At 35.9% G+C, this 25,518-nt stretch overlaps 1 protein-coding gene and 1 pseudogene across 1 annotated transcript in view; one reads left to right on the top strand and one right to left on the bottom strand.

Moving 5' to 3' along the window:
* Positions 1-948: 948 nt before the first annotated feature.
* Positions 949-25,518, bottom strand: part of ZNF280C (zinc finger protein 280C) — a 51,182-nt gene continuing 26,612 nt past the window's right edge. The window contains exons 10-20 of the mRNA XM_008153916.3: positions 24,924-25,144; positions 21,111-21,268; positions 20,355-20,455; positions 19,530-19,676; positions 14,899-15,030; positions 10,269-10,579; positions 9,673-9,813; positions 4,897-4,959; positions 1,810-1,928; positions 1,624-1,660; positions 949-1,499 (exon numbers count right to left, since the gene is read on the bottom strand). Of these exons, the coding sequence (XP_008152138.2) occupies positions 1,484-1,499; positions 1,624-1,660; positions 1,810-1,928; positions 4,897-4,959; positions 9,673-9,813; positions 10,269-10,579; positions 14,899-15,030; positions 19,530-19,676; positions 20,355-20,455; positions 21,111-21,268; positions 24,924-25,144 (1,446 nt within the window). The 3' untranslated portion in view covers positions 949-1,483. The remainder of the gene's footprint in view (positions 1,500-1,623; positions 1,661-1,809; positions 1,929-4,896; positions 4,960-9,672; positions 9,814-10,268; positions 10,580-14,898; positions 15,031-19,529; positions 19,677-20,354; positions 20,456-21,110; positions 21,269-24,923; positions 25,145-25,518) is intronic.
* Positions 11,278-12,105, top strand: LOC103297227 (midkine-like; annotated as a pseudogene).

Raw genomic sequence — 25,518 nt, 5'->3', positions numbered from 1 at the left:
TCCCAATAATTTTGAATATATTATCTTTATCCAAAGGAATTACATTAATGGCTAAGAAGATAATATGTATTAGATGTATAGAAATGTAACTTTAAAACTTGTTTTAGGGTCTACAGAAAATGTTTTTCCAAACTTATTATGTCTTTGAACTCAAAATAACTAAAATAATGTTAATAATAGTCCTAAGATGGACAGAGGATGTAATAACCTCTAATGGTCTGAACAATTAGCAAATTAAGAAGCTACCAATAGGTAGCTACATGATATATAGAGAGAATTCTAAGGAATTTCTGAACAAAATGAAACAAACACATATATTTTAAAGAAAAGAGATAAAAGTGGACATAACAAAAGACATCAAAAAATTTTCTGAAGAACAACATAAAACCAAGATAAAATTAAAATAAACTTTCAATTTTTAAAACTATTAGTACTGTTGAAAACTCCTAGGTTTAATACTGGATAAAATTTTAAAACGATAGTACAAGTAACTGTAACTTTGGAAGTGTAATTTTAAAAAACTTTTTTTCCAAGAGCATGAAAGTAGCCTTGGTTCCCTATACAATCAGTTTTTATATTCCTTGGACTGCATGCATGCTAGAAGACTAAAGGGCAGCAGCCAAAATGATTAAACTTCAACTTAGGTGATAAAGCATTGATTTGATGGGCTTTTCTTGGTTAGAATCAAACCATAAGCTTAAGATCAAGAACCAAAGCCCCCAATGGAAAGTTGTGCTCAAATTGGTGGGCCTTGAGGTCATCTCTGGCCAAATTAGCATCGGACAGTCATGAAGGAAGTGACTCTTCCCAAGATCTGATTTCCTAAGGCCACAACCTACAGGAGGTCTCACAGTTAAACAATTCACATTCCTTGGAAAGAGAGAACAGGCATCAGTTGTGTCCAACGAAGGGGGACACTGACCAGGAGTACCCTGGACATTTTTTGAAATTTCTGTGTTGCTTCTGCATCTGAAAAATATGAAAAATAGAACAATGACAGACAAGGAACGAGAAGACAGCTATCTGACCTAAAAATGTAAGATTTATATGAAATTAACTAATAAGTCAGACAAAACAGACAAAAAAGATGAATAGCCATATCATTTGGAATGCAATATTCTGAAGGCAAGTACAGCAGAGAAAAACACAAATTATTTTAAAGCAAAGCAAAGAAAGACCATAGCAAACAAAAAGTTATTTTTGGAGAGAGCCAACTGGAGAAAAAAAGAGCATGTTAAGATATGTTAACCTGACACAAAGATAAGGTGGAATAAGAATCTAGTGCCATCTGAAAGCTGAAAAGAGCTAAATAATGAGAGCTAGTGTCATGAACTTGGGTATTTAACCATTTTTGTGTGAGAAAACACTTCAGAACTTTGAACTTAGGAAACTGGCTCTGTGTAAGAAAACACTTCAGAACTTTGAACTTAGGAAATTCCAACTTGTCTTGCACCAGGTTGCACGAGCTCCATAGAGCAGGAATCTATTTCAACAAGCAGCTTTAAAAACAAAAACAAAAACAAAATACTTTAATATTTTTCATTTCTATTAATTATACATTAAAAATATGCAACAGTGCTAAAATCCATCAAAGAAAAATGCACTGAATGAAAAGAAACTTACTCAGAAGTGGATTCAGAAGTTGAGGTACTTTTGGGAACTGAAATTAGAAGAAGAGTTTTACATTTAAAATAGCATATATGATGAGTGAGACTATCAATTTAATAAAATTAAAACCCCATATTGTGACTGATAAAAATACAGTAATATATATCAGAAATTCAAAGTAATGCAATTATATACACATACCATTCTCTATTACAACTTGGCAAGTATGAGTTTTACGTTGACTTAAGTGTTTAGCCATACGATCTAAGCCAGAAGAATCAGTCAGAAAATCACATTTAAGGCACACTAGAGTAATGCCCCTATGGAAAAAAAGAAGACAGAAAGAAAAGGTTTTTATCTTTTATGAAAATCCATATATAGGTTCAATAATTATTTTTCCATGTAGTAACACTTGACTTTTTATGCATCATAACCATAAATTTTCAATTTTATTATATAAGTCTGATATACCTGAAATGGTACTTTAGAAAATGGTATAACCATGTCTAAGTTATGCTAACACTTAGTACTTTATAAACTGTTCCCTCTCATACCAGTTGCTAAAAGATAGGAGTCAAGAGACCTAAAGCCCAGTTGTGGCTCCACTAAAAACTTGCATAATATGTGCAAGGCACAATCTTTCTATACCTTTGCCTATATGCAAAGCAAGTATGTAATATTGATTCATTCAATATATATTTGCTGAGGACCTTCTTTATACACTCTGTGGAGCCTACAATCTAAAATCTTAAGTGACAATAAAATCAGAAAAAATGAAATCATTAACAATAATGTAATTATTATTATTATCAGCTTGTTAACAAAGCATAAATATACTTTTATAGTTCATTTTAAATTTGAGTATTTCATCTGTATAGAAATAAAAACCAGTAGCATTCCTTAGACTGACTTCTCCCCTGCAGTTCTAGTCTTAACAGTTTGTTGTGTATTTACATCTGGCTGTCACACAAAAAATGATCTTCCTAAAACTGAAGTCATGTGCTTTCCTCCTCACCCCTAAAAATCACTCCTCCTGAATGACCTCTCTTATGAGGTCATGTCCCCAAGACAAAGGTTTAAAATCGGTTATCTTTAACTCTCTTTTTCCTTAAAACTGTCAATATTTCAAACATTTTAAAAATATTAACAACTTATTGAGCACTCCCTGGGGCCAGGCTGAAGGTTTTAGACATCTCATCTCATCTAAATAGCACAGAAATCCAAAGAAGTAGGTGCTATTAATAACTGATTTTTTATAGAGGACAAAGTCAGGTTTGGAAACTTAGCAAGGCCAGGACCAGGTTTGAAACTCAGCCCTTTGATTCCAGAGCCCATGTTCTTAAACATAATATAATATCACATTGTTGCCTTAACCCATGTTCTTATTAAATCAGTCTTAAGTACCACAATAATCTTGAACAGTCTATGTGCTTTATCCAGCTACAACTCATCTTTTATACTCCTCCAAACTGATCTTTCTTCAGTACTCTTGATTCTGCATAAAACACCCATGGTTTCCCCAATGCCTTCAAATTAAGTCCAATTTCCCTAACCTTTTTCAAGAACATAATCTTGATCTAAAAACTATTCCCCCAGACTTTGATCTCACTACTACAGGGTGTCCCAAAAACATGTATACACACTTTAACAGCTGAGCTCAATTTTGAAAATGATATGTATTTCAATAAACACTGCCTTTCCTTTATAATTGTGTGTATACATTTTTGGGACACTATCTATATAATAAAAGCCTAAGCAACCATTATGGTTGAATGACCAGTTGCTATGATGCGCACTGACCACCAGGGGCAGATGCTCAACACAGGAGCTGCCTCCTGGTGGTCAGTGCGTGCCCACAGGGGGAGCAGCCGCCAGGCTCACAGCTGGCAAGTGCAGTGGCGGTGGTGGGAGCCTGAAGCCAGGCTCACAGCTGGCAAGTGCAGTGGCGGTGGTGGGAGCCTCTCCTGCCTCCTAGGCAGTGCTAAGGAGCAGCAAGCTGAGCAGTAAGGAGCCTGCCACTAAGGAGCAGTGAGCCAAGCAGTAAGGAGTGAGCAGATGGGCGGTAAGGAGTGAGGGATCCCAGATTGTGAGAGGGATCAGGCTTAAGCCGGCAGTCGGACAACCCCAAGGGGGCCTGGACTGCAAAAGGGTGCAGGCTGGGCTGAGGGACCCCTCCCCCCCCTCCGGCCCCAACCAGTGCACAGATTTCATGTACTAGGCCTCTAGTATTTATATGAACTTCATGCTCTACCCAAACTGTACTATGACTTCTGCTTTTTTCCTTTCTGCTTTTTTAAAAAATTACTTTATTGATTAAGGTATCATATATTTGTCCTCAACCCCCCTCCATTCCCATCCCAAACCCCTCCACACGCATGCCCCCACCCCCCCTGTGGTCCATGATCACTGGTTAGGCTCATATGCAAGCACACAAGTCCTTTGGTTCCGCTTTTTTATTCATGCTATTCCTTCCAACTAGAATGCCCTTGTGACTCTTTGTATAAATAGAAACCACTCTTCTCTTTGAAATCATTAATTCTCATGGCACTCATTACAAACCTCCTTGTATTACTGTAGTTATTTAGTGGATTCTGAGCTAAGTGTGTGTGGTAGGTATAACCAAAGTTAATTATCAGTACCTTTAGAAATGTTCATCGACAATTTCTTTGTATAGTAAATAAGTTGCACAATTTTCTTTATTTCAAAAAGGAAAAAACATACGAATTATGAAGCTATATATTGGTTAAAACCAAAAAGTGTTAATTACTAGGTATCTTAAATATTGGAGAGCCTTATTTTTATTTTTGAATGCAAATCCATGAAAGTTTCTTCTTCTTTTTGTTGTTAATCCTCACCCGAGGCTATTTTTTTCCCATTGATTTTTAGAGAGAATGGGAGGGAGGGGGAGAGACAGAGAGAGAGAGAGAGAGAAACATCATCGACTGATTGCCTCCCGCACATGCCCTGACCTGGGCCAGGGATTGAGCCTGCAACCCAGGTACCTGCCTTTGACTGGATTCAAACCCATGACCCTTCAGTCTGCGGGTTGATGCTCTAACCACTGAGTGAACTGCCTAGGGCTGAAAGTTTCTTCTTAATGACTAACACCACTGAAACAAAGTTTAGTTAGAGAACATATCCCCTCTTTGATCTAAGAATATAATGAATAAAACTCTATTATGTTTAGTAGCAATCATTTCATTTTCCAAACTAGGCATGCCAGCATCAGGTTAGAAAAAGTTACTATAATTTTTTAATAAAGAAAACAGAAAAAGATCAGCTAATTACCTGAGAGTTCCACAATGTTTATGAAAAAGAGGAGACTGTTTACTTGGATGGCTGCTATGATAACTGGGGAAATAAGACACAAACAAGATTTTATTATACAATAAATCATATTAATTTTATGACTATATTTCAAGTCTATGATCAGTTTATTAGTTTTGAATAAAAGATCCTGGTCTAAATTATAAAATTCTGTTAGTCATCTCTGTTTACTTCAAAATTTGTATTTTATATTTCACTTTATTTGTGTATTTTCTAACAACATATTTCCCTGAAAATATTCTTAAATGATCAGTACCTCAACATTATATCTGAAAAAAATCTCAGTTGTCCTGGCCAGCGTGGCTCAGTTGGTTGGAGTGGCGTCCTGAATACCAAAAGGTTGTGGGTTTGATTCCAGTCAGGGCACATACCCAGTTGCAGGGCTCCAGTCAGGATATGTACAGGAGGCATCAATGTTTCTCTCTCTCCCTCTCCCTTCCTCTCTCTCTCTCTCAAATCAATAAAAACATATCCTCAGATGAAGATTTAAAAAAATCTCAGAGTTAAAAATGCAAAGACCATCAAATTAAAATTTCCAACCATTTTTAAAAATATGCTTTTATTTATTTCAGAGAGAGGATGGGAAAAGGAGATTGAGATAGAAACATCAATGATGAGAGAGAATCACCGATCGGTTGGTTCCTGCATGCCCCCTATTGGGGATTGAGCCCAAAAACGTGGGCATGTGCCCTGACAGGAAATCAAACTGTTAACTTCCTGGTTCATGTATTGATGCTCAACCAATGAGCCACACTGGCTGGGCTAAAAATTTCCAACTATTAAGAGTTGAAAACAATCTAAAAAGTATTTGTTAATAGTGTATTTTACTACAATATAAATTGTTACAAATAATAATTATCACTTTCTAATCTTAATATACTTAATGAATGGGGACAATCTGAATGATCCTCAAAGTAAATGTTTCCTGGGCTAAATGACATTTTTTATTATTAAAAAAGTGAAACATTTAAAGAATCTTTTGCAATTACTAGGAGAGCCTTTAAGGAAAGCAGATTAAAGGAAACAGCTCAGGAGTTAAAACAATAATTCCTCTACACACAGAACAGAAAACCACTAACCAAGTTTTGCAGCAATGGTAACAATTTTTATACCCCCTTTCAAACTGTTAAGGAAAGCTTTCCTGTATTAGTAAGCCAGACAGGATTAGCCAGAATTGGCCTAGCACAGTATTAAAGTGCGGTCCATGGACCAACAGTGTCGGCATCACCTAGGAGCTTATTAGAAATGCAGTCTCAGGATCTATTCCAGACCTACTGAATTAATCTCTGTTATTAGGGCCCATAAATGAGTTTCAATAAGTTTTTCGAGTGATTATGTGCAAGATAAATTTTGAGAAGCACTAGCCCTAGTTTACACTGACAGACCCAAGCCAGCCAACATACCAGGCCACTGGTTACCCTTAGACACAAGGTAACTATCACCAGCATATCATGTATGCACAAGTAAAGAAAGATTATGGCTAGATATAATCCCAAGAAAATATTCCCAGAGTAGGTACCATGGTGAATACAAAGACCTGTTCTCTCAAGTAGATAAGACAGACACATTTAATTATGAGGTAGAATGCCTGAATGGTACAGAACACAAAGAAAGGAATGATTCCTGTGAGTGGCTGTGGCAATCATATACTTCATGGAAAAAAGATAAACTGAGAGGGAAGGAGAGGGACATTCTAAGGAGTAACAAAAATAAGGAAAAGCCAGTTTAGATACTAATGTGAGACAAACTACACATTGGGGAAGTTGGACCTGACTTCTGTTAGAGTTAGTATGGGCTGGTAATAAAGGTACTCAACCTCTGAGAAAATAAAGCTTCTGTATGTACAGAGTTCAAATGTATGACAAAATCTACACTGGGTTGGAGTGAGGGTGTACCATTCAGGGGTAGTGTATCTGAGGCAACATGGGAAGCAAGGTACCATAGAAGTAGGGGAAATGCAAAGAGACCTACAAGGCCCTTAGAAGAGTAAAGTAGAAGTTAGTTCTCTATGGGGTTAATAATGAGTAAGCACTCAGTATGTGATGACAATGAAGTGCAGGGTTGGGGCTCACTGGAAATTAGGAAAAAGTTATGAAGGAAGCCTGGAGCCAACTGGGAATATTTTGGGACAGAATGAGTCTGGAGATCCTAGAAGATGGTTGAGGAGCCTATGGAAAATGGGAAAGGAGAGACCAGAATGACCCATAGTTTTAAGAAACACCAAAAATATTTTTCAATTTAATCTTCTATAAATTAGGGGCAGAATTAAAGCCCTGTTGGGGCAGCCATGTGATTGGTACAGAATAAGAGACCAGGATTTCCCCAGCAGTATAATTAGAAAAAGTTTGGCAGGGGCCTGGTTTAAAGCAACTGAGGTATGGATGCAGAACCACTGTAGTAATTGGGAGGCAGAGTGGTAAACTGCAGAAGGTGGACTGTTAGCAAGACATGATGAGTAGTGGCAGATCAAGAGAAGTTTATAGACTTCAGAAACTTAAAGTATACTATTTCTTGCTGATGCTCCACGTTTATGCAAATTATGCCTTAAGACAGACTGAGCTTAAAGGGCATTGGGTGATAATAGTTTGGGTCCTAGATAGCCAATGTTTTCGACTTATTTGTGTACTTTATAGATGCCAGTGAGTCAAAGGTGAAAATATTTCTCAAATAAAGATGAAGAGTTGGATCTTAGGAAAACTCAGCATTGAAATTGGAGGATTTACAGTTGAAAGGTAAAAGATAAAAATCTGAGAGTGGTTTAGGGACCGAGAAAGGAAAGAGGCCAAAAGAGTTGAAGAAAGAAAAAATAATGAAACAGAGGAGTAGCCAAAAAGGAAGTTTAAAAAAATGTTGGTAACAGTTTAAGAGAAGTTGAGAAGAGTTTGAAAAGTGAGTTATCAAAAATATCAAATACTCTAAAGAAGTCACAGAGGAATAAGAATGAAAAATAGTGAGTAGATTTAGTAATTAGGGCATACCTGTTAAAAAGAAGCAGCTTTAACTGACAGGCGGGGGTGATACTCAGATTACAAAGGATAAAGAAATGATAGTAAAGGAAACTCTTTACAAATGTTGTCAATAAAAGGAAGAAAATATGCAAAGTAAAGGTAAACTCCCTTCATCTTAAAAAAAAATCCTGAAAATATTTGCAGGCAGAAGGAATGGTAGGGAGAAAAAGAAGAAACGAAGGCGCAAAATAACTGAATAAGGCTACAGAGGAAATGGAGGAGCTAAGAGGCAGGGTAAACTCTGAAAAAATGGGGCATGTTTTTTTCTAAGATTAATGTCTGGATGAAGAGAAAAACTTGAGGTAGAAAAGTTAATCTTGGGAAAAAGGAAAAGGGTGATCTCTGAGCAATTAGAAAAGGATAACATCTGAGAGGCTAGAATAAATTTTGAGAGTATTTAAAAGGATTTAAACAGACCTTGTAGATAAAAAGAGTTATTTTTTAAAAGAGGACCAAATTAAAGTGGAAAATGAATTAAGAGCTGACCGAATCAAGCACAGCTTCATAGTCTATAACTGAGCATAGAGACAGATCAAAAAGGATAAAAGATTCAAGGATAGCAAGGTTAAGCATGACTAAAGATGTAAAGGATTATAGGGCAAAAATAAAGCAACATTCAAACAAATGACTTTGAGGATGAGGTTAACTATAAAGTTGGATTGGTGCTGCTGGACTAAAAAGAGGGGTCAAAACTCAAAGTCATGGAGTAATGAGAATTCAAAGTGAATATTGTATACAATGAGGTAAGATTGGACAGTGGTAAGAAGGGGGTCAACATGTAAAGTGGATGTGAAGTGCTGGCTTTAAAGAAATCAAGGTACCATGAGGTCAGGCTCATCACCAAGGAGGGAGGGAGGGGGACCTGGCAAGCCATAAAAAATGTGGGCAAATCCTATAAATTGGAAGTTAACTATTACCAGAAAGTAACACAGAGGTCTTGTTATGATTTCAGAGAAAACCACTTTTAGTGGTTATACCTTATTTCTGACTAAAAAAAAATTAAGTGCGACTACCTTAATTTGAATCAACAGCATAATTATATTAAAATTTTTTTGTCTACTAAAAATAATCCATCCTGAAGGAAGCACATACCAATAAGATCCAAATGAAAGTAATGTGGGCTCTGAAGTATTTTTTCTAGCATAAAGTATATGGTAGGTACTAAAATAATATAAATTGAATTGATATATGAAAAGAAATTTCAACAGTAGTATCATCCCTGGAATATCCCTATAGTATCTCATTTCACATTTCATTGAAATGAATGCAAAGATGGATGGCTTGAAAGAGGGGTGGATGGAGAGACAAAGGGGTGGAGGGACAGAGAGAGAGTGCGCATATGTGAACGCCAATAATGGTCTTAGCATCTTTGACAAATCTGATGTCTCTCAAAGTGACTGCTTATGTGGTTACATGTATTTATTTATGTTTTTGAAACATTTAAAAAGCTTTGCTTGGAAATAACCACTTTTTGAAAGACCCAGAAAAACAAATTTTCCTAACAAACTTATTTTAATTTCATTAGTCTAACTTCTTGAAATTTTTGTGCTACTAATTTCATGAATTATTATGCTAGAAAGTAGTACTGGGTAATAGCCTAGGAGTTCCCTATTGCTAGATCCTTTTAGCTCCTTGATGTGACAAACTGGCTTCTAATAGCACAGATTTGTTTGAAAAAACAAACATCTTAAATGGCAGTTTTGATTGAGAGTGTACATATTTAACTCACCTCACCATATGATTTATAAAGGCTTTGTTACAGTTAGTGTTGTATTTGCAAAAATTACAGTGGATATGTATTGAAAAGTGGCTCGCAAAATCTTTAATTTTGGAATGACACTCAATGCACTTGTGAACTCCTCGATAACACCTTATGGAAACAGAAAAAAAATGATAAAATTTATATTGTAAAACAAAAATAATAAGGTAAGACCTTATTAACATTTTATTAATTGAAGCTAAGATATTTAAGTTAACATCTTTAAATAGAGACTTATAATTTGAAATTTTCTTTGAAACAACAAGCTAGAATAAGTATAAAAAATCTAACAGTAGTTAAACTTACCCTGGAATAAAAAAGATCATATTAACCAATTTAACTATCATAAGATATAAACACAAAATATAAGTGTAAAAGATGACAATTATACAATGAACACAGTAATTCAAGTTCTGTCCAACAGTTATAAAAAGTACCTTTTTACTGCTTGGCCTTTAAGATAAGTAATCATCATGTAAATGTGCAAGGGAGTTTTGTGATCTGGTAAATTACAATAAAATAAACCTTTAATTTGAATATTAAATTGATATTGCAAATCAGATTACCTTAAGTTCTTCAAAGCTATGATGATTTTGTTCTTTCTGTTTCGTTGTTTCTTTTGCTTGCAAGAGGTTTTTCCTTTGCATTTAGATGCACCTTTACCTTGCTTACTTGAATTAGCTACTTTACTTGTACTGGAAATAGTTGAACGAACCTTACGTATCTTAGATTTACTTGCATTTGATTTTGTGGAGCTTTTAGCAGTTGTATTTTTAGACTTTGGAGGTGAGACCTGAAGAGAAGAAGTGCTTGGAGTATCACTGGAAGATGCAGTTGATGGCTTTGAATGAGATCCAAATGAAGCTCGAATAGTAACCTATAAATATGAAGGCAATATACATTTTTTTATAAAATTAATCATCAAAGTAATATTTAAAAGGTCACTGCAAGCACTCACAGCATGGTCAATTGTTTTTTCACGAGGGTGCCAAAATAATTCAGTGAGGGAAACAATAGTTTTATCAACAAATGGTGCTAGGACAAATAGATATTCTACATGCCAATCAAGTTGGATCCCTTCTAGATATAAAAGTTAACTCAAAATATACCAAAAGTCCAAATTGTAAGAGCTAAAACTAGGAAGCTCTTTGAAGAAAACAATAAATCTTTGTAAACTTGGGCTAGGCAATAATTTCTTAAATATGACACCAAAAGCACAAGCAACCAAAGAAAAAACATAAATTGGACTTAATAAAAATTTTAAACTTTTGTGCTTCAAAGGACACCATTAAGGAAGTGAAAAGATAAGCCATAGAATGAGAGAAAATATTTTCAAAACATATATCTAATAAGGGACTTATATACAGAATATATAAAGAACTCTTACAACGCAGTATAAAGACAAATAACCTGGGGGTGGTGAACACACAATGCAGTGTACAGATGATGTGTTGTGGAATTGTGCACCTGAAACCTATATAATTTTGTTAACCAGTGTCAATCCAATAAAATCAATAAAAAGGAAAGAAAGACAAATAACCCAATTTAAAAATGGGAAAGTATATTGTAATAACTATGTATGGTGCCAGGTAGGTACTAGAAACATCAGGAGGAACATTTTGTAAAGTATATAGTTGTCTAACCATTATGCTGTATACCTGAAATTAAAACAAATAATGCTGAATATAAACTATAATTGAAAAAAATTTAGAAAAATGGGCAAGTGATATGAATAGGCATTTCTTCAAAGAAGATACAATGGCCAATAAGCACATGAAAATATGCTCAACATCACTAGTCATCAAGGAAATGTAAATCAAAAGTCCAATGAGATATCACTTAAGACCAACTAGAATTGCTATAATAAAAAAGGCAGATAAGAGAAAAAAGGGGCCGCAGTGGCTGGAGCGGGACAGGCCAGCACTGGAGGGCCAGCACTGGAGGAAGCGAAGCATCGAGGGCAGCAAGCGAGATACAGCACTGAGGCTTCCTCCTCCTCGCCTTCCTCAATCTGCTGGCACTCACCTCTGTGGTGGCCAAAAATAAAGACAAAGTGAAGAAGGGTGGCTCGGGGAGCGAATGCAAAGAGTGGACTTGGGGGCTCTGCACCCCTAGCAGCAAGGACTGTGGGGCGGGTTTCTGCGATGGTACCTGGGGGGCCCAGTCTCAGTGCATCCGGTGCAGGGTGCCAAGCATATGGAAGAAGGAGTTTGAAGCCGAATGCAAGTAAAAGTTTGAGAGCTGGGGGTCTTGTGATGGGAACTCGGCACCAAAGACTGCCAAGGCACCCTGAAGAAGGCGTGGTACAATGCCCAGTGCCAGGAGACTATCCGCATAACCAAGCACTGTACCCCCAGGACCAAAGCCAAGGCCAAAGCCAAGAAAGGGAAGGGAAAGGACTAGAGGCCAGACCTGAATACCTAAGAGCCCCTGGACCTCATCCTCCCTCCCACGGCCCCAGGTATAACCCACCAGTACCTTTTGTTACTCTTCAGCTTTATCAATCATGCCCTGCCCTTTCTCTTTCCTCTCCCCAAACCCCCAAGTGCCCAAAGTGGGGAGGGAAAAGGGATTCTGGCAGCTTGAGCCTCCCCCAAAGGAACTGATTCCCATGCCTCTGTTGTTCTTACCCACAATGATGCCATTGCTAAAAAAACAAATAAAATTCATTTTCTCCCTCCCCCCCCCAAAAAAAGGCAGATAATAAAAAGTGTTGCCAAGTATATGGAGAAATTGAACTCTTATATATTGCTGGTGAGAATGTACAATGGTGCAGTAGCTCTGGAAAACAGTTTGGCAATTCCTCAAAATGTTAAACATAAGAGTTGTCATATAACCCAGCAATTCAATTCCTAGCAATTCTACCCAAGAGAAATAAAAAATTGTGTTCACACAAAAACTTGTACATGAATTCTCATAGATGCATAATTCATATAGACAAAACCTGGAAACAACTAAAATGCCCATCAGTTGATGAATGGATAAATAAAATATGGTATATCCTTACACCTGAATAATATTCACCCATAAATAAAGAATGAAGTACTGATACATAAGTACTAGTACCTAAGTACTGACTGATACAGCCATAAAGAAAGAGTGAAATGTTGATATAAGCTACAATATGGATGAATCTCAGAAACATTATGCGAAGTGAAATAAGTCAATTATAAAAATCACTTATGGTATTATTCCATTTATATGAAATATCCAGAACAGAAATATCCACCGGGACAGAAAATAGATTAAAGTTTGCTTGAAGCTAGTAGAAGGGAAATAGGAAGCGACTGCCAATGGGTATGGGGTTTCTTTTGGGAGAGATGAAAATGTTCTAAAATGGATTGTAGTGATGTTTGCACAACTTTGTGCATGTACTAAATAACACTGAATTGTACACTTTAAATGGATCAATAGTATGCCATATGATTTATATATCAATAAAGCTGTTTCAAAAATCACTGCAATACAAAAAATTAAAAATCATTACTTTGAAAATGGCAAGGGTAAATTACAATCAGTTAAATCTTCCATTTATTCTAAATGGTCATACCAATGAAATGAAATTTATTTACTGTCATACTATTACAGCTTTGTATTGATAGTATTTATATGTTAACACAGATATGGATAATTAGTAGCTTGTAGTAATTTTATGAATATCAAAAGAGCACATTCCATGTCTATTTTATACTCGGATATAACTAAATAGCTTTCACAAATTTAGAGGTCAAAATTTATTCTCAAATAATAAATATGGAAAGGCCTAAATTACTTTTTGGTAACCATAAAATAGATCTCCAATAAATGTAACCTGCTGTCTCTGGGGACTCACTGGGCAGAATTTATGGTTCCAAAGGTTACTGTGGTGGTTACATCAAGTCATCATATATCATGGAGCATTTAATAATATTACGAATTTCCTTTAAGGGACCTAATATAAAATTTACCATTTAGTATTTAGAAAAAGAAAATGTTTGATTATACCCATTAATTAATATAATGAAAAACACAGTTGCCTATTTACATTCTTTAATCATTTGACTATACTACCCCCATATACTTGAGGAGCAGCCAATGAAGAAATCATATGTAATACATGTGGTTTGGTATCACACAAAAAACACTGAACTAGGAGTTAAAAGACCCAAGGTTAAATCTCAGTACCACCTCTTCCTTGAGTAACTTATCCTCTTTTAGCTTTCTCATTTATGGTATGGGAATAATATCTGCCTTGTCTACCTCACTGAATTGCTACATGGATTACATAATAGAATTTATGAAAAAACACGCTGAAAGCTTAATTCTAAAGTATAAGACATTTAGTCCCAATCATTATGATTAATATTATAATGATGTTATAATGCAATATACTAATTATTACTACTAATAAAGTAAGATATGAGGGAGGACTGCACTGCTTACATTAATATTCTGTATGTCTTAGTCTCAGCATGGAATGAATGGATTGCAGGGAAGGATACCGGATAGCTTCTCTCACTCTACATCTTCAGAGCACTGTTTTACATTATTTTCAAACAGTAGACATATTCACATTTAAAGGTAAGTACTCAAAGCCAAATATAAATGTTTGGGAATTGTTCACTTTGGATTATGCATTCTCCACTGGAACATAGCCAACAGCTGACTTTACATTAAAAAAAAGTCAGAGAAAATGTACATAAGGCAAACAGGGAAAAGGAAATTTGCAGTCAGACATGTTTGCGCTCTTAAAACAGCAACGGTATTCAGAAGCAGAACTTGCTTCTCTGAGAACACTCAGTAATACCAACTTCAATGAACTATGGCACCCAAGCACTATGACAAATTCCAGAGACACAAAGATAAATTAAACATGATGTTAACCTTACAGTCTAGCGGCTGAAGCAGATATATATGCTGCCAACTGGAATAGCTCAGAAATAGTTTACAGAATATTGAAACAAACCACTGACTCAAACTACAGTTAATTTACTTGCACTCACTACAAAGGAATATGATCCAATATAGCACATGTCTATCAACTCAAAAAAGAATGGAAAAAGTTTTTCTTTCCAAACATAAGATAAAACCTAAAATTAAAAGCTTAACGACAATCAGAAGTAAATTTTAAATATTATATTCAATAGCTAAAACCAGGCAGGAGGTTATTTCTATAATCACACAAAATGTTACAATACAACATATTTAAAAGCTCACTTTTGAACCAGGAGGCAAGCCTTCTAGTTCTTTAGGTTTTATAAAAGTCCGATGCTGGGTCTTGTGATCCAGTTTCTCCTTGCTGGTCAAAAATTGAAGTCTGCATTTTGTACAACGATGAACTCCTTTTTTCTGTTTAAAAAATAATATTAGAAATAATAATTTATTAGAGAATGTGACATTGGGCAAGTTACTTACTCTCTATAATGTGTTTTTATTACTATTTTAGTTTCATTTGCTTCCTCATCTATGAAATGAAAATGACTTTATACCTGCTTTGCAGAGTAGTGGTGAGAATTACACAAGATGATACAAGTAAAAGCACTAGTAACTGTCATACGGCAAGTGATTAATATATGTCAATTGCTTTGTTATTATTTTTTCACTCCGTTCATCAGTTTATTTCGTTAATTAAATTCCACATATGAGTGAGATCATGTGATACGTGTCTTTCTCTGACTGACTTATTTCACTTAACTGCCTTATTATTATAAATATTTAATGAGGCTATTTAACACTGCTGAAATCCTTCACCCTTTCTTAAAAGTTCTACAAGCCATATTGTTAGCTCTAAAATCACTCAGTGGAAATAAATAAGTCACAGTTCAATTTCCGGTCAGGGCACATACCCGGGTTGCAGGCTCAATCCCCAGTGTGGAGTGTGCAGAAGGCAGCCGATCAATGCTTCTCTCTCATCATTGATGTTTCTATCCCTTTCTCTCTCTCCCTTCCTCTCTGAAATCAATAAAAATATATTTAAAAAAATAAAATCAGCCAAAACCGGTTTGGCTCAGTGGATAGAGCGTCGGCCTGCGGACTCAAGGGTCCCAGGTTCGATTCCGGTCAAGGGCATGTACCTTGGTTGTGGGCACATCCCCAGTAGGGGGTGTGCAGGAGGCAGCTGATCGATGTTTCTAACTCTCTATCCCTCTCTCTTCCTCTCTGTGAAAAATCAATAAAATATATTAAAAAATAAATAAAATCACTCAAAACTTAATATATTCTTTTTAGGAAAAAGTTTCATCTGAAGTCTTCAAAAAGAATAAAACTGACTATAGATTCAACCATTTTTATTGTCTAAAAGGGCACTGATATGATCTCAATTACAAGCTTATAATCCTGCTATGGTTTTCGAGTATTTTGTGAACAATTATACAAGTTGCAAGTACTTTGAAGGATGCCCGGTGATCTTTGTATTAATAGTCTTTCCTTTACTGCAGGGTGGGGAACATCTGGTCTGCAGGCCATATAAAGCCTACAAAATAATTTGGTTTGGTCCGGCCAAGGCATTAGAGGTAAGTTAATGAAATGTTTGACCAAATATAGCAGGGTAATTTTTAAGTTGATTATGGAACTCGAATGATGTTATAAATATGTAAATGGCCCTTGGCAGAATAAAGGCTCCCCACTCCTGTTCTATTGACTACTGATAGCCTATCTCTTAGGTACCTGAAACTTACAAAAAAATTTGGGCACTCAAGGTGTGTCAGTAATCTCTAAAATTAATCCCAGTTTTGATGATCTCATAAGAGGAATTTTAAGATTTAGAAGTTGTGATAACTGTAGCTCTGATTTATTACAGTGAAAGGATACAGAGCAGGATTAATAAAGCACATTAGGTGGAGTCTGAAGGATACTGGCTCCAATTTCCAAGTGCTTTTCCCGATGGAGTTGTATAGGACACAATCAATCCCCTAGCAATATGAATAGTGGGGTTTTTTTTGGTGTTTTTTTGTGTGTCTTTTTTTTTTTTTTTTTTTTGCCAGGGAAGCTCTTTTGAGTCTAAGGGCCCTGATTTTTTTATGGGGTTCAGTCACTAACCTTCAGATTCCCAGTAGAAAAGCAAGTGTTCACTACAATCATATTTTTTTGCACAAATGATCTAGAAAAGCTGGTAAACCTGGTTCAAAGTTCCAGGCATGTAAAATACTCGTCAGTTAATAACAAAGGCTCAGTTTCCAGGAGTTAGGTAAGGCCAGTTATGCAAGCAGACCCTTCTAAAAATGTGCATGATTTGAGCAACTCAAGACCTGCTGGGTTAACTATATACATGGCAAGTTAAGAAATACAACTCAGGGTCTGAAGAGTGACCACAGATCATGTAAACCACATAAAAGACAGTCCTCATAGCAAGCCCATTCTTCTCTTACTTCCTTTCAAAATCAAAGGTCAAAAGATGAAACATAGAGCACCAAGACCAGTGGTTCCAAAATCCTATTCCTCAAGAAATGTTAATAGGTATTGCACAAATAAAGGGTTCAATGGTCAAATAAGTTTTGGGAAAATATATATGCAATATCCCTTCCTTGGAGATTTATGACTTTTTTTTTTAGCATATTGAAAGCTCTTAACATCTTGTGTGTTTTTTTAAAATATTTATTTTGTAAATCTAGCCATTTAATGAATCTCTTTTTTCTGGAGACAATTTTAGGGCAGAACCTCTGTTAACATCTGATGGAACCTTGGTGGAAAAACCTTAGAACAGAAAGTTGTGTTTTTTTTTTTTGTTAATCCCCCCAAGGATATTTCTCCATTGATTTTTAGAGAGTGGAAGGGGAAAGAGACACACAGAGAGAAACATCGATGTGAGAGAGACACATAGCTTGGTTGCCTCCTTACCACGTCCTAATCAGGGCCAGGGATAGAGCCTGCAACCCAAGTATGTGCCCTTGACTGGAATAGAACCCAGGACCCTTCAGTCTGAGGGCTGACACTCTATCCACTGAGTTAAACTGGCTAGGGCTAGAACAGAAAGATTTTGCCAGATGTTCTTAAGGATGAGGTGGCATACCAGAATACAAAAATAAGCATGTTGGTATCAGCCCAGTCATAACATAAGTGATCCTAAATGTATTTGGATATGCTACTTTTATGATTTTTTTCTAATTAACAACTACAAGTTGATTTCATGATTATCTAATGACTGGAACTAAAGGCAATGTTAGCAGTGGTTCGGAATAAATTGGCCATGACAGTGCAATCAATACTAAGAAAATGTAATGAGCTGATCAGTGAGGAGACAGAACTTGATTATATAATCAGATTTAGGGAATTCACTGACTGCTACTGATTTTGGCAAAGGTACCATTGCTCTTTCAAACACTCAAGAATAGGTTTACTTCAAAGAGGGCCAAATATGTAGTGATGGAAGACAATTTGACTGTGGATGGTGGCCACACAATGCAATATTCAGATGATGTATCATAGAAATGTATACTAGAAACCTGTATGGAACCCCAACCCAACCAATTTAATAAAAAAAGTTTTCAGGCCAAATAAAAGTTTGGTTGGTCTAATTGTGTCAGGAAAAGAATAAGCAAGCATAATATGATAATTCAAAGGAAAGATGAAAGCACTAATACTGGTATCTGAGAAATTAAATAGTAGAACTGGAAAGTCATCCAGGAAACAAATTATAACCTAAATATAATTCTCTGGCATAGTTCACATTCTAGAAAAAGTCTCATTGCTGTTTCCTTTATCACTGATGGCTACAAAAGACTGTTCCAGGTCACTGATGAGAACCACATGTCTTCTCATAATAAAAAATGGGCCAGAAATTAGAAATAACATTTGAAGAGCAAAAGGAAAGAGAAGACTGTGAGTCCTCAATTATATCTTCCTCAGTTCATACTTATCCTTTTCTCTGCTCCTGATTAACTACCTTCAAAATCATTTCCATTCTCAACACTCTTAGACCCCCTAAATATTCCACTCATATTCCCTCTTCTCCTCTACTCTATGTTTCCTATTACTACCTACGCTTCAGAATTTTCACTGTTCATGAGCAACATCATGAGGAAGGAGACAAGTAAAAGAAGTGGAAGTTTCATAAGTAATTCAGCATAAATTGTAAATTGTGTCATTTGGAACAACTTTGCTTTCCTTCTAGAACAAATCTAACCACTGATCTAAGTTTTACATCCTATCTAATATAGAGGGAATATGCTAATTGACTGTCATGCCCTCACAAAGATGGTGGCACCCACAGCCAATAAGGAGGAAATATGTTGATTGACTGCCACAGCCTCAAAGATGGTGGCGCCCATAGCCACAAGATGGCAGCGCCCAGTCCTCTCAGCCCTGGTGGAGCGGCAGGTGCATGGCATGGGGCGGGCCCAGCCGCTCCGCGCGCCTGCCTCCAGAGTCCCCCAGTCCCCTCAGCCCCCCAGGGCTGGCCCAAGGCGCAAGCAAGCTACTGATGGCAGCTGCCCAGCCGCCCAGGGTCAGCCCGAGGCACAGACAAGCTACTGATGGCAGCTGCCCAGCCGCCCAGGGCCACCTGAGGCTCAGGCAAGCTGCTAATGGCGGCTGCCCAGCTGCCCAGGGCCGCCCGAGGCTCAGGTAACCAGGGCTGGCCAAGGCTTGCGCTGCTGGCAGTGGCAGCAGCAGAGGTATGATGGGGGCGTTGCCTTTCCCTGATCACCAGGTTGCCTCCCGCCCCTGAGGGCTCCTGGACTGAGAGGGCGTCAGGCCAGGCTGAGGGAACCCCCCTCCAGTGCATGAATTTTCATGCACCGGGCCTCTAGTGTGTGTGTGTGTATGTGTGTGTGTGTGTGTGTGTGTGTGTATAATATAGATATATATAGCTTTCCACTAAGACAAAATAAATAAGAACTGCTAAATCTTACCTGATGTTTCATGTAATGATTCATGTAGGGGGTTGCCATTCTACTAACTTTGAGGCAAAATGGACACAGCAAGTTCTTTGTGTTTTCATGGGATGCTCTAAAATGAGTTTCTACATCAGAAAATGTTGATGATCTAAACTGGCAAACCTAGACATATAAAGAAGGTTTAGTTTAACTTGAACATGTATAACTGATATGCAATTACATTAAAGTAGCAATAATAAATCATTTTTACAGAGGAACATTATGTTCTAATTCATCTCTGCTGCCTATACAATCAAGAATCCTATTACTTCAAATAATAATTATGATCATTGAAACAGAAAAGTATCATTCAAACTCTGATACCTCTTGTCCTATCCTGCTATATAAAATGAGAGTATTCTCTTCTTTGGATTTTAAATAATATCCAGGATATGATAGAGGCAATTTATCTTTATCTTGCTATCTTATTGGGAACCACTTCAAATTATGGAAAAATAGCAGCCACAAAGTATTTAGTTGAGTTTCCCATAACTAATAGCATTTACTATTTCTCTGGCATGTCTTTATTTTCCCTACTTAGTAAGAAAGTCCATATGTTTGTCTTTTTCTAGCAGGGTATTTTGTTTTTCTAGCACAGGGGTCAGCAAACTATGACTCACAGGCCAAATCCAACCCACCACACACACATACACAAGTTAAACCAAAGGAGTTTCTATGATTGAAGAGGGTCTTCAAGTTTAGTCACTTGTTTTATTTAAATGGTTAAAAATAATAAAATACTATTTCATGGCACATGATAATTAAACTAACATCTAAGTACACAATAAAATGTGTGTGTACCTGGCAAATATATGGCATTTCACCGGGTTTATGAGTGTCCTTCATATGTTGTAAAAGAGTATGTTCTGTTTCAAATGATAATTCACAGATTTTACAAATCGCTGAAATTGGAAAAAAAATTACATCATTTTAAGGATGTATATAAATAAAAGGTCCATTTTGTACATCTATAACAACAGCAACAAGTAATAATAGTAACAGTGATGGTGGTTCCAATAATTCTATAGTTAACTCTGTTAATGCTGTAGTAAGGACTTTACTTATATTAGCTTACTTAATAATTCCCATTCCATAGTTGAGAGAGGTATTGTTATTTTTATTCCCATTTTTCAGATGAGGAACCTGAAGTACAGAAAGTTTAGGTAACTTGCTTGAGATCTCGCAGTTGTATTAAGAGGCAGAGCTGGAATTTGGGTCCAAGTTGTCTAACTCCACACTCTGTGATTTTAACTTTCATTGCAGTTATTTTTTTTATTAGAGTATAAATCAGATCATTGATTTCATATTTGCAAACCAGGGACTCTGGTTTTTAGCTTACCCCTTATACACAATACAGGAGATATGCCCTATTTGTAAGAGGGATCTCAACTTAAGTAATTTTATTGAAAAGTTTCTGCAAGTTAAAATTTGCTTTTCAACTTTGCCCTCAAACTACAAAGTCTATTTCTTATTTTCTATCAGAGTTCTTAAGGATTCCTCATAGTTTAGATGATCAAAATCATTGATGTTCAGCACTACAGTGAAACTGTGACTTACTAGAAAACTCATGAGGTGTGTGTGTACTCTCAATGTGACACTGCAGCTGGAATGGTGTAGGATACTGACGATAACAGTGCTGGCAGGTGGTGTGGCTTTCCCAGCTCTCACTGTTCTGCTTCTCAAGTTCCAAATGGTGTTTCATGTGGTTCATAAACCTATAAATAATTGTCAACAGGTGCAAATATTCAGATTTATAACAAAAAAAAAACTTTCACAAGTAAGCATCTGAACCTAAGCCTTAAAATCCTCTAGAAAAGTATTCACTTCAAGTAATCACTTTCATTAAATGGCTCAGTAAATCTATTTGTAAAACACAGTGGAATCTCATTTCTTGAACTTAATTTGTTCCAGAAGGCTGTTGGAGAAGCAGTTTGAAAACTGAATAATTTTTTCCCATTAGAAAAAATGTAAATTTAATTAATCCATTCCAGACCCCCAAATGATTCCCTTTTTCAAACCTTTCTTATATACAGTACATGTCTAATGTACTGTTTAATCTAATATGATAAAAGGCTAATATGCAAATCGACTGAAGAGCTGAACAACCGGTCGCTATGACATGCACTGACCAACAGGGGGCAGACGCTCAACACAGGAGCTGCCTCCTGGTGGTCAGTGTGCTCCCACAGGGGGAGCGCTGCTCAGCCAGAAGCCAGGCTCATGGGGAGCGGGCCTAAGCCATCAGTCAGACATCCCTCGAGGGCTCCCGGACTGGGAGAGGGCGCAGGCTGGGCTGAGGGCCGCCCCCCAAGTGTATGAATTTCATGCACTGGGCCTCTAGTTTATAAATAAACACTTCTTTTCTTAAATTTACAGAACTATCCCCTACTAGCCTTAAAGGAATTTTTCATATATCACTGCCTCTGAAATGCTATCACCAGCTGCTTTTCCCTTATCCAATCAACAAGTTTTTCTACCTATTCAATTACCTGTGATTGCTGTTTTGTGAGCACTTTCACACCCTTAGCAACATTAGCACTCTTGATTGCCTCTTTATGTTTTAAAATTGTGCTAATTGCCAGCAACTCCTTTGCTAGTTGCCTGCTAGATGCTTTTTGTCATGCTGAGGTATCAGCATGAAAAGGTTGTCAGTTCAAAAACTGAAGTTTTGGTCCATGGAGACATTTTTTTCCTGTTAACAACTTGGTCAAGAAAAGGGCTTGTATGCATGCATATAAGCCTAACCAATGGACACAGACACCAGGGGGGTGAGGGCATGAGTGGGGGGATGGGGGGCAATGAGGGGATAAGGACACATATGTAATACCTTAATCAATAAAGAAAAAAAAAAAGAACCAAATTGTTCAAGATGGGAGACATTTGAGAAACAAGGTTTGACTGTAATCTCTTTGTTTTAAAACAACCCATTAATAGTTAATATGAAATACCATGAATTTTCTAGAACACTTCATTATTATTTCAGATAAAAATTTTTATAAAGAAAAACAGCAGGCTTCTTTTCCATATATGAAATACTATATACATCTACACTAATAAAAGAGAAAGAGGCAAATTGCCATACCTCCGCGACACCCACCAGCCAATCATGAGTGAGTATGCAAATTATCCCAACAAAGATGGTGGGTTAATTTGCATATGCAGGCATGGAGCAAAGACTGAAGTCTCTGGCCTGAGCGAAGACTGAAGACTGAAGAGGCTTGGCTTCTCCGCTGTGGCTGGAGCGGAGAAGCCAAGCCTTGCTGTGGCCAGAGCAGAGAAGCCTAGACTCAAGACTTGGCTTCTCTGCTGCAGCGAGAGCAAAGGCCTGGGTCCTGGGTGCCAGAGAAAAACCAGTGCCAGCAGCCAGGGGAAGGAAGGCCTATTGCACGAATCTTCATGCAACAGGCCTCTGGTTTTAAAATAAAATACTTAAAGGAAGGAAACCTTACCACCAAAAGCAGTTATAGATTCATGAGAGAAATCTTTTGAAGGCCTTAAATATATAAAATAGGCTTCAAAGTGGCTTAAAGGACAAATTATTAGTATTTCTTTTAGATAGCAATCATCATGGGAGTTTTACTATTTATCTTTTCACACTTTCAAAACACTACTTCACTTTAGAGCTGCTTATAGTACACTTTGAAATGTCTTTTTCCCCTTTCGTTTTAACATAATCTCTATTCAAATCTATTTTAAAAATCCTAGTCTTGCCTAAATGTTACAAAATTCCTAGATGTTATAAAATATGGTTACCTTAAAATTTATAGACAGTTTGATAATCCAGAAATCTGTAACCAGTCTTTTGAAATGAAAACAAAAGAGAAAGTTTCATGTTTAATATTAAATGGCTAACCTCAAAGTAAGAGCAAAAAAAGCCTTTACTAAAAATAAAAGAACTTCTAATGTAATATGCATAACATTTAAGTATAAGGAACTTACCCAGTGAGCCACTTTCTATGAATTTTACCAAAATTAATAATGTTATTTTCTGATGGATTTTTACTGTAAAAATGGTAAAAATTATGTAAGGAGGTCACAGTGTTTCAGTGTTTTATCTCGAAGTACAATTTCTCTTCTGTTAAGCTATTGAGACCATTAGCAATTGATGGATGTTAGGGCTTGATAAAAAGAAGGTACAGAAGTATGAAAACTCATATGAAAAAATATTTGAAAGAGCTTTGAAAATTATAAAGCACTACCCCTAAATGTAGTATTCATAGATTACATTTATATTACAGTATATTTCAGTGTTTTTCTATGTACTTCTTCTTAAACCCAAAATTCACTATAAAATATAATTCTGGGCTTAGAAATGACCTATAGGATACCTAAGAATGTTAGTTACAAATGATGGTTATCAAGGGTAAATATTTTTAAGTTTATATATGTGTGTCACAATATAAGTACATGTACACATATACATATATGCATCTCACAGAAGGGAAGTGCAATGATGTCTGCAATTTACTGTGAAAAGTATAAAAAAATCAGGTCTATGGATGAATATATAAATATGTAGTAATACAGGTATAGTAAAATGTTATAGTAGAAATGAGGTGGGCAAATATATATATATAGATGTTCTCTGTAAAAATTTTCAACTTTGCTGAATATTTAAAATTTTTTATAATAAAATGTTAGGAAAAGAATGTCATGCTATACAGTATAAACAATGAAAAATACCAGTCAATATCTTGTTACTTTGTTCTTGTTACTATCTCACTTAGGATGATAGATATGTAATATGACATATAACTCAGACTACAAAATACAAGTTCCTAAAATTTAAAGCATATATGTATAAACCTTCAAAATTCCACTGATAATTAAATTTCTGCTTTTAAAATGTGCTAAACCATAAAATCAAAACAGACATGTTTCAAAGAACTGGTAGTACTTTACAGAAGATTACCAAAAAAAGATCACTTTCTCTGCAAGGTAAATGTGCTAAAAATTATAAATATGAATTGAAAAATTAGAGCACTAAATAAAACTACTACAAAGGAGTTCAAACTGGATGAAATGGTTCTTTCTGTGATAGGAAAATTAAGATTCAAAAACAGTTAAAAAATAATAATGCCTCACGAAAATTCTTAGATCAAGGATAAATACAAAAAAAGAAGTAATTTTGCCCTAGGTTAAAAGAAATTTTGTCCTTAAGTTATCTGAAAGAAATACAACTAAACGGGCCCAAATGTCAAACTCCTAAAATACAAGAAAGGACAAAAGCTTTTCAACATGATAATCTGTATTTGCTCTTCGTAGAAAGAGTGAAAATTGCTTACCTAAGAGGGCACAGAAAAAATAAAGATACAGTAGTTACATCTGTAGCATCCCAATTTTCAAACAGAAACATAGATATTTACATACCTAATATTATTTTTAAGAACTTTTGAGCAACTGAAGCATTTAAAGGTTGTGTAAGTCTTTTCTTCATTGTCAATATCTCCTTCATGTTTTCCGTAGTAAAAGTCACTAACTAACATGATCAATTTTTCTTTGTCTGCACCAGTCTTAGTTTTCTTTTCAGTACTTGAAATTTCTACTTTAATCATCTCCAAAAACTTATTTATCATGCCTGGACAACAACGCTGAAAGAGGAAAAAATATAAGCCACTATGAGTTTATGTCTGAGTGTTAAAAATTAAAATTCAAGACTAAGGTTTTTCATTAAGTAATGTGACATAGATATGTCACCATGGACAAAAAATAAGGTAAAAAGGGGAATTTTAAAATTACATGTAAGATTAAGCACCTAATAAAATATTCTGATTAATACATTATCTTCATTAAAAATTAAAATATAATGTACATATGCTACAGTGTATATAAACTTAATTTTCAAACTTTGATGCTTGATAAGGATTTTTAAATCTTCTAGGAAGATAATCATTATGAGTATCAATTTTTACTGAAGTTATATGAAAATACCAATGAGGAGATTTCTTACCTAAATGTCTGGAGA

Source organism: Eptesicus fuscus, chromosome 1 (assembly GCF_027574615.1).
Source record: "Eptesicus fuscus isolate TK198812 chromosome 1, DD_ASM_mEF_20220401, whole genome shotgun sequence".
Taxonomy (NCBI): domain Eukaryota; kingdom Metazoa; phylum Chordata; class Mammalia; order Chiroptera; family Vespertilionidae; genus Eptesicus; species Eptesicus fuscus.
Note: the sequence above shows the minus strand (reverse complement) of the source record. Positions and strands in the feature narration are given on the sequence as shown.